Genomic DNA, 16594 nt, shown 5'->3' on the forward strand with positions numbered 1-16594 from the left:
AGGCTCAATCAGGCCTCCAAGCCTCAGTCTCCCCGATCCTTCGCTGACTCTCCTCATCCCCCTCTCTTCTGGTTCTCCCGCACGTCCCCGCTCCCCCTTTGTAACCGAGATCTCTTTCACCCTCTGCCCCAGCTTGTCGCAATCGCTGTACAAAGGGCTGGGGGCGGGAGTGGGGGGCGGGCGAGGGGAGCTCGCCCCGAACTGGCTGTCTCCGCCCGGGCCGCGACCAATCCGGAGCGCGCGCGCCCTCCCGCTTGGGAGGGCGCTGGGCAGCCGCAGGCCTCCGGGCGGAGCCGCGGGCAGAGCCGGGAGCCGGGCGAGGGGACAGCTCCGCTCCCCGCCGCCCAGTGCCGCCCGCCGGAGACTGTCCTGCCAGGCCATGCCTCCGTGGGCAGCCGTCCTCGCACTGCTGGTGGTGGCGCTCGCCCTGCTCCTCCTGCGCCCCTGGAAGCGCGCCGTCGGAGCGCGGACCTCCGTCCGGGACCATGAGGAGCAGGAGGTGGTGAGCAAAGGCCCCACGGTTCAGTTCAGCGACCGGCGCGAACCGCTGCCCGGGGGCTGCAGCCTCATTTGCAAGCCCTCGGCGCTGGCCCAGTGCTTGCTGCGCGCCCTGCGACGCTCGGCGGCGCTGGAACCCGCCCGGAGCTCCTGGCTGTCTGGGCCCCACCTGCAGACCTTCTGTCACTTCATCCTGCCCGTCGGGCCGGGCCCTGAGCTAGCACGTGAGTACCTGCAGCTGGCAGATGATGGGCTGGTGGCCCTGGACTGGGTCATAGGACCTTGTGCCAGGGGCCGCCGGGTCACGAATACTGGAGGCCTCCCGCCGGTGCTGCTGGTAATCCCCAATGCTTGGGGACGCCTCACCCGCAACGTGCTGGGGCTCTGCCTGCTCGCCCTGGAGCGCGGCTACTACCCGGTCATCTTCCACCGCCGCGGCCACCACGGCTGCCCACTGGTCAGCCCCCGACTACAGCCTTTCGGGGACCCGTCCGACCTCAAGGAGGCAGTGACTTACATCCGCTTCCGACACCCGGCGGCACCCCTGTTTGCGGTGAGCGAGGGCTCGGGATCCGCGCTGCTACTGTCCTACTTAGGGGAGTGCGGCTCCTCCAGCTATGTGACGGGCGCCGCCTGCATCTCGCCCGTGCTCCGCTGTCGCGAGTGGTTCGAGGCTGGCTTGCCTTGGCCCTATGAGCGTGGGTTCCTGCTGCACCAGAAAATCGCTCTCAGCAGGTGGGTACCGGGAATAGCGGTCTACAGCTCTACCTGGTACGGAAACAGCCCATGGGTAGACTGTGGGCAAAGTTCCCACACGGTTTCCAAAGCTGTCCAAACCCCACAGTAGAGACAGAACCAGCGGGTTTCAGTGCGACAGATAGCATCTTGGCTGCAGTCGGTATCAGACACCACAGCAAGGCCTCCTGCCAGGGCCCCATCCGTTCCTCGCAGTCTCAGGTGTCCTAGCAACCGGTGGTCAGCGGAGGCCTGCACCTGACATTTACCACTTAGTGCGTAGCCAGATCCGTCAGCAAACAGAGCTCTGGAAGCAATTGCAGCCGATTGTCTGTCCAGAATGTTTACTTTCAGACTCTGAGCCAGAAGGCGGCAGGAATGAGAAATGTGGCAGCATTTGATTTATTAAAATTCTTCCAACTGACAGATGTTTTACATATTTCTAGGTGAGTAGCAACACTTAGGTGTTTGTTCTTTTTGAGATAAGGTCTCATAGAACTCAGGCTGTAGAGCTGAGGGTCCCACTGAACTCCAGATCCTTTTGTCCCCGACTCCTAAATGCTGAGATTACAGGCATCGGGCAAAATAATAATAGTAATGATAATAATAATAATAACAATAAGAAAGAAAGAGAGAGAGAAAAGAAAAAACAGAACAAAACACTAAACTTTGAAATCTCCAGAAGTAGAACATTTTTAACACCAGGCCAAGAACTGTTCCACACTCGAATGACATTTCCAGTCTTTCCTCAGAGAGGACAAAATGAGGTAAGAGGCATACTGGCAATAAATAGAAAAACCCAGGACATGGGGTCAGGCCTGGCTGGGTTTAAATCCTGAATTTACAGAAAATTAGCTAGATCCACTTCTCCTTCAGTTAAATGAAGTTAATACTAACAACTCAGCGGGTGTTGTGATTATTAAATGGAAACACGAGAATGGGACTGGCATCAGGTAAAGCCAGGCTGGCTTGTTTTTTGTTTTCCATTTTACCTCCTATTTTGAAAAGGTCAAACCCTGAGAGTGAATGAAAAGTGAGAGGTGCTACCATGGCAACGACGAGGCTTGGTCCGAGGTACTCTCATCTAGCTTAACTGCCCTGGCTTTCCACTCCCAAGTGACCACCATCCGTGTTTCCCATAGGCACCAGCCAGAAGCTGGGTAACGGGGTGAAGAGGAAACCCTTCCCATGGAAGTCGGGGGTTGAACACTCAGGCACCGACTGAAATTCAGCTGGCTGGGACTAGATTAATCTGTCTAAAACCTGGGCTGAGCTGCCCACCCTGGCTTCCTTGTGACCCTTCTAGGCCCTCTCCAGAGAGCTGAAACAGCTGAGCGGCCTCTCTTCCCCACGCAGTAGTGTGCAGGCCACATTTGGGAGACCACCTCATAAGCCCAGTTGTTTTCTCTGACGTCAAGCACTTGCTGGGACCACTTGGCCCGGAACACCTGACCGAGGGCGTAACACCAGGCATACACACACATCAACATAAAAACGCAAAGGCGCCAGGCAATAGTGGCACATGCCTTTAAACCCAGCACTCAAGAGGCAGAGGCTGGTGGATCTCTGTGAGTTCAAGGTCAGCCTGGGCTACTGAGCAAGTTTCAGGACAGCCAAGGCTACCCAGAGAAACCTTGTCTTGAAGAAAGAAAGAAAGAAAGAAAGAAAGAAAGAAAGAAAGAAGACCCCACAAAGGCAGAGAATGGAATAAAACAGTGATTGACTCTGGGAGAGGTGTCACCACCTCTGATTTGGATGGTCCAAAACAGTGAATTCTCTTCAAGATGGGCTTCAGAGGACCCAGGTCATGAGTTCCTTGGAAAGGGTCCAAAGTTGAAGGTCAACAGCTGGGGAAGTCAAATACTGCCTCGGGACAAATAAATGGCAGGGCTGGTGGCAGGTGTGATGGAGAAGGAATGATCACCCTGTGGAGAATCAAACGTCTGCATTTCATCTGAAGATCTTCTGGTTTTGAATAATAGCCAAGATATCAGAGGGGCTTGGGGGGCTGGAGAGATGGCTCAGTAGTTAAGCATCATTGCTCTTACAGAGGACCCTGATTCAACTCCCGGCACCTACATGGTAGCTCACAACCAGTTCCAGGGGAGCCAACACCTTTGCATGGGCACATGGTACACATATATACACGCGGGCAAAACATTCATACACAAAATTAAAAGTCTTTAAAAGAAGGGGGTATGATCCTCAGCTCCAAAGAAAAAAAGGGGGGGTGTTTTGAAACTCACAGAGATCCACCTGCCTCTGCCTCTCTTGAGTGCTGGGCTGAGGACCTGTACCTTCAGCCCTGCCCTTCTTTTCTGTAGTTCAAAAGGCTCTGTGGCCAGACTGGCCTGGAGACTGCCTGTCATGTGATGGTCTGCCTTTTCTCTCTCCCGCTCTCCCATTCACCTTCTGTGGCCAGGTATGCCTCTGCCCTGGAGGACACCATAGACACCAGCAAGTTGTTCAGGAGCAGCTCCCTGCGAGAGTTTGAAGAGACCCTGTTCTGCCACACCAAGAATTTCCCCATCAGCTGGGATACCTACTGGGACCTGAATGACCCACTCCGGGATGTGGATGAGGCTGCTGTACCTGTGTTGTGTATCTGCAGTGCTGACGACCCGGTATGTGGACCCCCAGACCACACTCTGCCGGCTGAACTCTTCCAAAGCAACCCTTACTTCTTCCTGCTGCTCAGCAGTCACGGAGGCCACTGTGGCTTCCTGCGCCCTGAGCCCTTGCCAGCATGGAGCCACGAGGTCATCTTGGAGTCCTTCAAGGCCCTGACTGAATTCTTCCGAATGGAAGAGAGGATGAAAGGGCTGAGCAGGCGCAGGACTTCATTTTTAGGGGGCCGGCGTCGTTGGGGAGGCCTGCAGAAGCGAGAGGTCTCCCCCTCTTCCAATCTGGAGGAGATCTTCAGCTGGAAGCGTTCTTACACCAGGTGAGGATTGCCTGGGGAAGCCCCTGCACCTTCGAGAAAGAACCCAACAAGGTATCCCAGCCGCTGGAAGACTGAGGACTGAGCCTCCAGGGAGCTCTGCTCCCTCTCTCTCTCTCTCTCTCTCTCTCTCTCTCTCTCTCTCTCTCTCCTCTCTCTCTCTCTCTCTCTCTTCTCTCTCCTCTCTCTCTCTCCTTCTCTCTCTCCTTCTCTCTCTCCTTCTCTCTCGGAGCTGAGGATCGAACCCTGGGCCTTGTGCTTTCTAGGCAAGTACTCTACCACTGAGCTAAATCCCCAATCTCAATCTCTCTCCTCCCGCCCCCTCCCGTTTTTTTTTTTTTTTTTTTTTTTTTTTGGAGACAGGGTTCCTCTTTCTCTCTGTGTAGCTTTTGGAGCCTGTTCTGGATCTCGCTCTGTAGACCAGGCTGGCCTCGAACTCACAGTGCTGGGATTAAAGGAGTGTGCTTCCACAGTCCGGCTCCCTTCTTTCTTACAACTGGAGAGAGAGAACTTTGAGCATGGGCACACTACCTTGAGAACTGCACCGGCTTTGAGAGACACATTCTTGCTCGCCCTACTCAGCCCACGGTCACTGCCTCTTGTCATCCAAGTCACAAGCCAAGTAACAGCACAGGCTAAGTGGACTGGAAAAAAAAATCCTAGCTGTCCTTGTTGTGACTCCAGGGAAGATGAGCTTATGCAAGTCAACCGGTGGTTCTGTCCCACATAAATAATCAGCTTGGTGACTCTGAGTCTCAAGCTGGAGCCACTTGGTACAGAAAGGACAGGATGTTTGTGTCTCGGCCCCACTTCCTCACGTGCTCTGCGGCTGTGGTTCTGTTCTGACTTCTGCATCAGCAGCTGGGGAAGCAGGCGTTGCCTAGCTCTCCCCAGTCTGAGAAGGCAGCAGAGGCAGGACATGCTGGGCTGAGGCCAGCTTGGTAAGAGCTGACAAGGGTAGACCGTGACACTGTCCCTGCCTCTCATGGTGGCTGGGAGCTACAGGGCCGAGCTGGGCTCTAGGCTATGCCCTCCAGCCTGGTCTGAGCCGTCTCCCAAGAGTATTTTAGAAGTAAGAGTGCTGTTGCCTGGAGTCTAAAGATTCTGTTAGACCATGGTTGTGGTAGCCAGGTAGGCCAGATGTGCTGATTCAGGAAACTCCTCCAGAGAGCTGCAGCCAGATGTGTTCCTTTTGAGATGTAGGCTTTCTTACCGTCAGTAACAAGAATAACCCTCAAATTCTGATTTCTGATCCCTTTCTCCTAGTACTAGCCTCTCCCTTTCCAGAGCCACGAGATCGATCTGGGAGCAGAGGAGAAAAAATCCCAAGAGCTTGATGAATACAATCTAGCTATTTATGAGTGTCTCACATTACCAGCTTTGTCTGCTCAATTATTCAAAAGGCAGAGGAGCGGCTATCTGGATCCCACTGCTCAGCCACTAAGTGGGCATTTGGTTTTATGAGAAATAATGCTGAAGACCAGTGTGAAATAAGGTATAGCACACAGATTGACTTACATATCTTCTATTCCATTAAGCCTTTAAAAATTATTTTGACAGTTGGACATCTGGATCCACGAACATGTGTTGTTAAGATTCAAAAATCTACCCTGAAATTATATATATTTGTGGTGCTTGGACACCCATCACTTGCTACGCAAACACTCTACCATTGAGCTACATAAATCCAGCCCAGAAGTTAGTTTTAGTTTTATCAATGGAAAAGAAGCCACCAGTTTTAAATTTAAATCGGCAAAGAGTATTTCACAGCAAAAGGCATCCTGGGATATGCTGGGGTTGTGACCCCAGGTTTGGATCAGCTCGTCCCTACCAATCTTGTTTTTCTCTTCATTTGTGTTGTTTTGTTTTGTTTTCCGTCTGGCCTGGAACTCACTATATAGACCAGGCTGGTCTCAGATTCGGACATCCACTAGAGTACTGGAATTAAAGGCACACACCCTCCGACCCAGCCTTCTGCTCTTTTAGATTAAATAAGAAACGCTGAACTCACTCCAGGATGTAATACAGACAGCATTCAGTTTGCTATTGCATATATCCTATTGTGAAAGGTTTTTTTCCATGGTCGCCACTCCCGGCCCCTCCCCCACACCCTTCTCTGGCATTCTTTCATCATTTCTGAGCAAAAGAAATAAAAAAGGAACTGAGCTCTGAAGAGGCAGTTTTCTGTCGCCGGTGGACCAGTCACGGTGGAAGGGTGAAGGGAGGGCTGCTGGCACACGGCCACCCACCCTGCCACCACATCCAGGACAGTAGGGCTTCCGGTTCATTAGGGTCCTGCTGTCTCATCTGCCATCCTCAGAAATAATGATAGGATGGTGGTCGTTCACCCCAAGGCCTCCATAAGGGTCCCTAATGGCAAAAATCTGGGCAATTTTTTTTTTAGGCCAGCTACCACAGGATCCCAGTTCTCCCAAGAGAACACTTGTGAGAAAGAGTGACTGGTGGATTTTTTTTTAGATGAGCAAGCTTGGCAGGGAGAGTCGTGTGATTTGCTGTATCTTTTTCTTCTCCTTCGTGGACTGGTGGTTAAACCCAGAGTCTTGCACAAACCAGGCAGCACTGACCACGGGGCTCCACCCTCCACCCTGATATAGGTCCTGGAGCAACCAGAGGAACAACAGAAAACTCTGTTTTGTTTTTTTTTTTTTTTTTTAATTTTTTAAAAGATTTACTTATTTATTATATTACAGCATGTATGACTGCAGACCAGAAGAGAGCGCCAGATCTCATTACAGATGATTGTGAGCCACCATGTAGTTGCTGGGAATTGAACTCAGGACCTCTGGAAGAGCAGTCAATGCTCTTATCCTCTGAGCCATCTCTCCAGCCCCAGAACAACTCTTGTTCAGGTTCTTTGGGCCCTAAGCCCCACTGATTTAACTCTAAAACATTTCCTCATCATGCTCCTCATACAGGGTTTTCTCAGGAAGCGATGATTTATTATTATTGCTGTTGTTATTTTTTGAGATGGCATCTCACAATGTAGCATTGGTGGGCCTGCAATACATTCTGTAGGCCAGGCTGGCCTTGAACTCACAGAGATCTACCTACTTCTGCCTTCTGAGTGCTGGGATTAAAGGTGTGTAGCACCTTTGTCTAGCACCAAGTCTAGTTCACATAATTTGAAAAAAGAAAAATCTGTCCATTACTATTCAAAGACCAGTGCTGAAGGCTGGAGATGTAGCTCGCTTGGCAGAGTGCTTACCCAGCATGCACAAGGCCCTGGCCTCAGTCTTCAGCATTGCCTGAACCGGTGTTCACACTTGTAATCCCAGACAGGGAAGCAGGAGCTTCAGAAGTACAAGGTCACCCTTGCAGGAGCTTCGGGTCAGCATGGGCTACTTGAGACCCTACCTCAAAACAACAAACCAGAAAAACAAACAAACAACAACAAACACACACACACACACACACACACACACACACACACACACACACACACGATTTAGAGAAATTATGGTTCTTTGAACAAAAACAAACAACAGAAACACAAGCTCTAAGTTTAAGAAAGCAACAACAAAACAACCCCAAGAAATACCAGTGAGTCTCTGTGGGTCGCCCTCCCGCCCCCGCAGACCTCCTCTCTGGTAACCTTTTTGGTCTCTTGGTTTTTCACAAGCACCTTCAAAGGGGAAAGGAGGATGGGCCTGGGAAGCAGTGGCTTCAGGGAGACAGTACCCCGGGAGCAGAGACTGAGCAGAGTGTGGTGGCTTTTGCCTGTAATCCCAGCATTTGGGAGTTAGAGACAGGAAGATCAGAAGTTCAAGGTCAGCCTCAGCTACATAACAAGCTAGGGCTATGTCTCAAAAACCAAAAATAAGTAAGTAAATAATATGAGAAAGAATGGGTATTTTTCTCCCAGGGAATCAAAGTAGAGGAAGCAGAGAATTGTCTCTGAAAGCCTTCTTTGATTTATGCTAAATTCTTACTGCTGATATCAAGACCATGCTAAGGGCCTGGGGAGATGGCTCAGTGATTAAGAACATTGGCTACTCTTCCAGAGAACTGGGGTTCAATTCCCAGCACCCACATGGCAGCTAACAACTGTCTATAACTCCAGCTTCAAGGGATCCAACACTCTCACACAGACATACGTGCAGGTAAAATACCTATCAATGATCACTTTATAAAAATAAATTATTAAAAAAATAAGATAGAGAACAATGGAGGAAGACATTAAACATTGACTATTTGCTTCGTGTGTACCTGCACACATGTACACACAGAGACACACACAGTACTAAGCTGTAACAATTCTCATAAAGACTTAGTACTTATACAGGTTTCTAGTGGCTAGAGACAACAGGATGGAAAACAGAACGCCAGAATTCTCTTTTGAGAAGACATCCGTTTTGTGTAAAGACATCCTTCCTAAGACCCAAACGCTGTTTAAAAAGAGGACTTAACAGGAACTGCTGTCTTGGCTTCATGTATAACCTCAAAACCGCCTGCATCACAGGCTCCTCTACACTCGCCTTCCACCCAAACCACAGGGCCCTTTGTCAGAAACCCTCAGAGCCACCTAGGTGCCTTCACTGAGACGTGAGCAAGCAGACACAGGGAGCTGTTCGGCTACTTTTACATGCTGACAAGGAGATCGTGCAAGGCCATAGTCAAGCCACAGAGGATGACATCAGAACATTTTACTAGTTGTCATGGTTTGCTTTAGAAGGTTTGAGAAGATAGACCCGAGGACTCTATGTACCCAGAAATGCAATGAATTCCCCCAGACTAGCAAGCTCCATGTTTTCAGTGAGATATTCAAGCTAGACTTTGGCATGTGTGACGGTACATGTACTAAGACCTGAGAATGGACTCATTTCAAATGAAGGTCTCTTTTTAAGATTATTTTTATTATTCTCGATTATATTTATGCATGTATGTCTGGGGTGGGTTTGTGGCCTGTGTGCAAGTGCCTGAGGTGAGATGGAGTGGACCCCTGACACCTGATGTGGGTGCTGGGAATGGAACCTGGGACCTTTGCAAGGGTGTACATGCTGTTGACCACTGAGCCACCTCTCCTGCCAATGAAAATCTTTTTCTTTTCTTTTTTTCCTGTGTGTGTGTGTGTGTGTGTGTGTGTGTGTGTGTTTCAAGATGAGGTTTCTCTGTGTAGTCCTGGTTGTTCTCGAACTCACTCTGTAGACCAGGAACTAGCTGGCCTGAAACTCACAGAGATCCACCTGCCTTTGCTGCCTTTGCCTCCCACATGCTAAGATTAAAGACATGCAGGCACCATGGGGCTGGAGTCCCATGGGTTAAGAGGACTGGCTGCTCTTCCAGAGGACCATGGTTCAATTCCCAGCACCCACAATGGCAGTTCACATCTGTCTGCAACTCCAGTTTCAGGGGACCCCAACACCCATGGCAAAACCACAAATGCGCATAAAAATAAAATACACTTTTTAAAAAAGGCATTCACTATATGCCCAGCTGAGTTCTTAGTCTCTAGGAACAAATTCGTGTTGCTTGTCTTCCCAAGTCTGCTGTGTACTGAGCCCAGCTTACCTGCCGAAGGGTTCAGAGCCTCTTCACGCACCAGTCATTCTAACACTAAGCAGAAGCAGCTATTTAATGAGCTAATAATTTCTCAGCAGGCTTAAAATTCCTTGGTCATCAATGATACCTTCTTAGGCAGGTTCCAGTGAGTAATGAGTGTGTGTGAGTTACATAATAACCTGGAGCTACAGACTCAAATGATCCTAGGAAAGCCAGGTGTGGGGGCTTTTTACACACCTGTAATCTCAGTATCCAGGAAGCTGAGATAGGAAGCATTTCGAGTTTGAGGTGAGGCTACCCTGCTACAATAGCAAAACTGTTTCAACTGCACACTCCCTCAGAAATTCATTCAGTGACTCTAAGAGGCATTTTATTAGTTGCCTCATAGAAGACTGCAATCATGATGAGCTTTAGTATGTAAGGTCTGCTGGGATCAAGGGAGACAGTAAAAGCAAATGGAGGTGGGGGCCATTCTCCAACTCGAATTCCTCAGCCAGAACCCAAACCCTCTCATGAAGCTGTTCCTGCTTTCCCATCAGACACACGGAAAACACAATTAAGACACTGCACAATGCATTTGAGTTGAAACTTATTTCTACTAGACCGAGCTCTGAGAGCTGGCTTTTATTATTGTTTTGTGTGCATGATGTATGCATGTGTGGGTGTATGTGCCAGCCAGTCCATGGGGAGGCCGGGGTCTCCACTAGGCATCCTCACATTCATTCACTGAACCTGGAACTCACTGATTGGCTAGGCTGTCTGGCCAATAAGCTTCAAGGATCCTCCTGCTTTCATTTCCCCCCTCACCAACTGCCAGGGTTATAGATGCGAGACACCACTGAGCCTAGTTTTCATGTGGGTACTGGGGATTCAAACTCAGGTCCTCATGCTTGAGCAGCAAGCACTTTACCATTGAGCCATGTGCTGAGCCCCCAGAGATGTAACTTTTAAGATCTCACAATCAGTGATGGGGTCGAGATTTGAACGCAAACCAGTGTTCTTTTGTATGTGTGAATGTTTGGTGGCCGAAGGACCTCAGGTGTTGTTGTTGAGACAGAGTTTCATATACCCCAGGCTAGCTTCAAACTATGTAGTTGAGGATAACCTTGAACTTGCCTACTCTCTCCTAGTGCTGGAGACTCGCTCTACCCCACGGGTTTATGAGCTGCTTAGACTAGAGCTCAAGGCCTTGTGCTCGTGGTGCAGAAACTCTACTGTGAGCCACGCCCTTCCCCCTTTTTTTGAGACAGGGTCTTTTACTGACCTTGTCCAGTAAACCAGGCTGGCTAGTGAGCCCCGGGGATCTGTCTGTCTCCACAACCTCCCTAGCAATGGGATTTAGCCTGGTTTTGTCTTTTGTTTGTTTTTTGAACAAGTAATCAAGGCTTATTTTCAGCAGATTGAGAGAATTAAGTGGAAAGTATGCCCTCCAGAATGGAAGGCAGCCCTACTGAGTAGCAAAGGTGTTGGTTTCAGTTTCTCTTCCCCTCTTCTGGAGACTAAACTCAGGTCCTCTTGACAGACTGAACTCCAAGCGCTGCCCCTCCCCCACATTTCCTTTTTTTGGGGGGTGGTGGTGTTTAGAGACAGGGTTTCTGCGTAGTCCTAACTGTCCTGAATTCACTTTGTAGACCAGCTGGCCTCGAACTCAAAGATCCATTGATCTCCTGAGATGCAGGTACTGCACAGGTGCCAAGGGAGAGGAAATCTCTCCTGCTGTGAACCGAACGGTAGAAGCAAAGCAAAAGCAGTTTGTATTTTAACCATCTTGATTTCTTCTATACTTAGGCTTAAACAATGAAGAGAAAACTGGGGTCTAATCTGGTTCCACTACATAATTTGACAGAGGCACATTCAACAACTTGGGAGGCTGAAGCAGGAGTAAAGTTCAAGGTCAGCCTGGGAAATTCAGCAAGACCCTGTGCTAGTTAAGAGACCTTTTAATCCTAGTACTTGGACAATAGGGGCAAGCAGATCTCCTAGTTAAAAATTCTGAAGAGGCTGAGTGTGGTTGCACATACCTTTAACTGACCAGAGGTAGAGGCCAGTCTGGTCTATTGGGTGAGACCTTCTGAAAATGACAGAGAGCTGGTAAGATGGCTCAGAAGGTAAAAGTGCTTGCCAAACCTGACAGACTGTCCTCTGACCTTGGCACCCCTCGCCCCCAATACAGATAGTATGATGTCAATGCTTAAAAACAAGTTAAAAGAGGGCTGGGGATGAGGCTTATTGGTAGAACACTTAATTACTGTGTTAAAGACCTTTAGGGTCAATCCCTAGCACCATTACCATTTAAATCTCTCATACTGATGGGGGTGTGAGGCTGGTAGCTCATAATCTAGCACTGTGCCTGTAGATGAGAAATGAAATCTTTATGGGAAGAGAAATCACTAAAAAACTGAACTGGAAAGATGGGTCAGTGGTTAACAGCACTTGCTCTGCCTGACATGATGGCACACGCCTTCGATCCTAGCACCTGGGAGGCAGAGGCAGGTGGATCTCTGTGAGTTGAAGGCCAGGCAAGGTAGCATAGAGAAAAAGCACTTTCTGCTCTTTCAGAGAACCCAGGTTCAATTCCCAGTGCTCACATGGTGGCTCACCAAGTCTGTAACTCCGGTTCCAGGGATCTAATGCCCTCTCGATCTCTTCAGCCACCAGGGACACACGCACGCACGCAAGAAAGTACATACATCCATACACATAAAAGTATATAAATCTCTAAAAAAGAGCGGACACTCTGTGTACTAAAATTACTTTTATTACAGTTGATCTTTTAAACATTTCCTTTGCTATGATACAAAGGATACTTACAAACAAAATATTACATATGACCTGTTTTCGTTCTTAAGATTCTGACAACTTGGTAACAGCTTTAAATGCACAATCTATACAATTAATACAGGTTATATACGAACTATAAGGTATGCTGAACCAGAAGAATACTGACAATACACTGTACAATAAGCCTTACCAGTTAGTGCTGTGGACCACTTCTATCAAAAGGAAAATGCACACCTGCAGTTACCTTTCCCAGCTGGTGCTGACAGTGAGGGAGAGAGGCTTCTTCCTCATCGCAACCCTTGGTAAGCCTCCACTGTGGGCATCTGTTTAGTCTACAATTTGAAAGGACTGGGTTTACTCAAAATTATCCACCATTAAAAGTGCTAGGCTACTGTATGTTCAATATGATAATCTCTTGCCCTTCTCCAAATCTGTATCAGTTTTAAACGACCGTGAGTCCTTTGTCCACTATGAAAACCCTACAGGCTCAAGGGCTTTAGGAAAAGACGAAGGCTGCCAAACAAGGAGGCAAGAAACCAAGCCAAAATCTAGGTCTTGTGCAATCACCACTTTCCCCTTCACCAAAGGGACTAGAAATGTGCAAACTCATTGACGAACCTCAATGATAACACCTCAGTTAGCTGATCACCCTCACCTATCAGGACCTGACTTGTGGGAATAACTGAAATAGACTGTGGGTAACATACACCACGTTTTGTACAGAACATCTTACTTAGTGAAAATATTCCCTTTAGCCATCAAAGCTGGTCTTGGGCCAACAGGTGTGCATTTCTCTCTCAATGGTCTACTCAGAAATGATAAGGTTACAGCTTTTTTTTTCCTTTCTTTTTTTTTTTTAAATTTTAAATAAAAAAGCAATTGACTGAAGCTTTTTTTTTTTTTTTTTTAGGTAAATAGCAAAAATAAAAATAAAAACCAACCCTGGCATTTGCACAAATAAGCAAATGGAATGCCATGGCCTTTAAGAGGTTAGTAGTAGAAAGACTGAAGTGAAGAAAATCCAGAGAAAAATCATGTATTAATTTCCTTCTTTTTAAAAAATTTCTACATGTGCAAGAAAAAAAAAAAAAGCCAACCCCCCCCCCAAAAAAAAAACAACCAAAACCCACAAACAAATAAAAAAAAACCCATGCTGTTTGAGGAAAACAAAAAGAAATGAGTACATAAAACTAAAAATATAAATAACGTTTGGATGATTCGGTAAAAGCAGAAACCAACCTGGGTTATAGAAGGGTTATACATTCAAGATGCTTTTAAACCCAGTGGGATAACTTATGTTAAAACTGTGTTAATAGTTAACTTTAAAAATCTCAAGTTTGTTCTTAAATCTTCACAATACAAGCAAAGCTGTTTAAAATATACACTATACATATTTCTCATAGTTTCTCCAACCTCTTAGTGCGCATTAGGCTTTTTCATATACTAAAAGGAGGGGTTCTCAAAGCTAACTTGCTCATTATAACCTGCATTATTTAAATGTTTTATATGGGTTAAAAACCTTTTCAGACTTACATAAATAGGATTTAGCAACACAAGTGTTAATTTAAAAACTCTAAAGCATTTACAAATAGTCAGGTTGGAACAGCCTAGGGAAGTTATGTGCACTGTACTTTAAAATGTTGTTATTTACATCAGACCATTGTTTTTGTAAAAATTTCCCTAAAAAAAAAATTAAAAAAAAAAAAAAAGAGAATTAACCTATTCTAAACTAGCAGAGAAGGATCACAAAAAAAATAAGAACAAAATTATTTCCTAATGGAAACCCCACACATCCCCCTTCACTTGGACTTTACTCTGAGACCACCGTGACTCCTAATAGGCTCTTCTATCAAGTGTCGATTATGTGGTAAAACAGTTAGGTAAATTACTGGCCAAGTGGACTTGAAAAAAATGTTTTCCCACCTTGTCTCTGGCTTGGGTTACATGTGTATTTAAATAGAGGGGCAATCTAAATAGGCACAATTCCCATTTAATGTGGACAAAAAGACAAATAAAGTTGTTAGGAAGAAAGGGGGATGCTCTCGGTGAGAGTAGGACGTGCAAGGAAGGACAACAGCACATGTGGAACGACCGGCAGCCAAGGACAACGGCACGACTATGCCCCAGGGCAGCCAGTGCCTTGATAAATGATACCTGTTTATGACCCACCCCAAAAAGGCAAGGGCTCCAGGACCCGCACTGTTATTTGAGATAAAGACCAACCAAACTGCAAACATCAGGCAGCTGCATCTTTCAAAATGACAGAATTCGCGTGATGACCATGTGCAATTTATATTAACAATAATGTTCATGCCGAGGCAATGTATTTGAGGGCTAAGAGAAAGCAAAATGTGCCACTGAGAGAAACCTGTTTCCGTATAACTGGTCTTCATGCTTTCAAGTGGCTCTAATATACCTTGGACATGAAGCCAAGCCATGCAAAAGCAGAGTACATACTTTTCATTAACATTGGCATCTCATTTCTAAACCACTGACTTCAAAGTTGCCATAGAAACATATAACACAATACTGAAAGCATACAATTGAGGGTTCATGGATTTTTAAGAAATGCATTTCCCTCATCTATGTTCAACAGTCTTTAATATCTTAGCTACAAGGCATATCAGAGGAAGGGAGGTTAAGTGGGGGTAATGTCAAGGAACATACGGAATTCTGGAAATAGGAAAAATGTTCCAGAAATGGGATCAATGTGCCAGCAATAAGCATAGTTCATTTTAAAATTCAGTTAAAAGAGCCCATAAACAGTCCCAAACCATAGTTATTACCTGCATAATTTACATAAACATCAACACACTTGCACTTTATAGACAAAACACTCTGTAAACATGGCCACTGGGGAAGGGGACTCCCTATACCTCACTCATGACTGACAACATGTAATCATCATATTAATTAAAATTACTTAGTTTCAAATGATTTCAAACCTGACCAATGATTAAGCTCCATTTCTCCCTGTTTAACAACATGTAACCATTAATTCTAAAAATGTCACCTAGGATGGTTTCAGGATTAGGTGCTAGAACCACAACTAGCAAGACAGCAACCTCTCTAGCTGGCACAGACCTATAAACTTTAGTACAAAACCAAAAATACAGAAACTAGGCAATTTGTTAGCTACATATTTACAGATAATTACATGATTTTTCACTCATAATTGTTAAAACTACAAGTGAAAGGAAACTGTGCAGGCTGAATTACCCGTACTTTGGGGGGGGGGGGTTCTTGAGCATCAAGATACCCTTTTTCATTCATTGAGAAGTCTTACCTTCTCTTCTCTCCACATTTCCAACTACCTACAGATGTAAAGACTATTATATCCAGTGGGCATTGGCTGGAGAGGATTAACCTTTTCCTCTGTTTAAAGAACCCCTTAAATATTTAAAAGCAAAGAAAAACCCTCTCTCTCTCTCTCTCTCTCTTACACGCGCGCATGCGCGCGCGCGCGCACACACACACACACACACACACACACACACACACACACACACAGATAGAGTTCGGATTGCTGCACACAATCAACAGATATGGTGACAAAGTACATGGCTCCCCAGTTCCTGTTTCCTGGTTTTATTTCTTAAGATACTTATTTTTGCATGGATGGGCAGTGCAAGTTTCAGAAGCCTGCAACAGCAGATATGGTGCCTATTTCCTATATTTATGATCTGAAGGCCAGCACTTATTTGAATAAAACTTTGGAAATCTGAATATAATCAAAGAAGAAAAACAAGTCAATACAACTTTAAAAGTGGGCTATCAGAATTCAGCAGAAAATATAAATGCACAAAAGAGTTCTCAGCTTCACTTTCTTTTTCTACAGTGTTTAATACAAATTTCTTTACAAATTAATAATTATTCCCAATGAATAATTATTCCCAATGTAGATGTACTGTAGTGATTTCATAAAAGTGCAGACAACATAACCAGACACAGCAAAACAGACTTCAATCAGTAGTCCTTGCATACAAGAGGCACGTATGCTGAGTGTACAGCACACTCTTCATCCTTTAAGGAATCCGAGGGTGGGAATTTCCAGTTCTTAACTAAGGGTGAGTGCCTTTTAAAAGGCAATGCTAAACCAGGGAAGGGAGACTTCTGTTA

The 16594-nt window shown here is 46.4% G+C and overlaps 1 protein-coding gene across 1 annotated transcript; it reads left to right on the forward strand.

Moving 5' to 3' along the window:
* The first annotated feature begins 257 nt into the window (after window positions 1–257).
* Abhd15 (abhydrolase domain containing 15) lies at window positions 258–4311 on the forward strand. Its single transcript, XM_036197051.1, has 2 exons — window positions 258–1233; window positions 3656–4311. Exons 1-2 carry the CDS (start codon window positions 380–382, stop codon window positions 4179–4181), a joined length of 1380 nt encoding a protein of 459 aa, XP_036052944.1. The 5' UTR covers window positions 258–379; the 3' UTR covers window positions 4182–4311.
* Window positions 4312–16594: the final 12283 nt, after the last annotated feature.

The sequence above is a fragment of the Onychomys torridus genome, chromosome 8 (assembly GCF_903995425.1).
Source record: "Onychomys torridus chromosome 8, mOncTor1.1, whole genome shotgun sequence".
Lineage (NCBI taxonomy): Eukaryota > Metazoa > Chordata > Mammalia > Rodentia > Cricetidae > Onychomys > Onychomys torridus.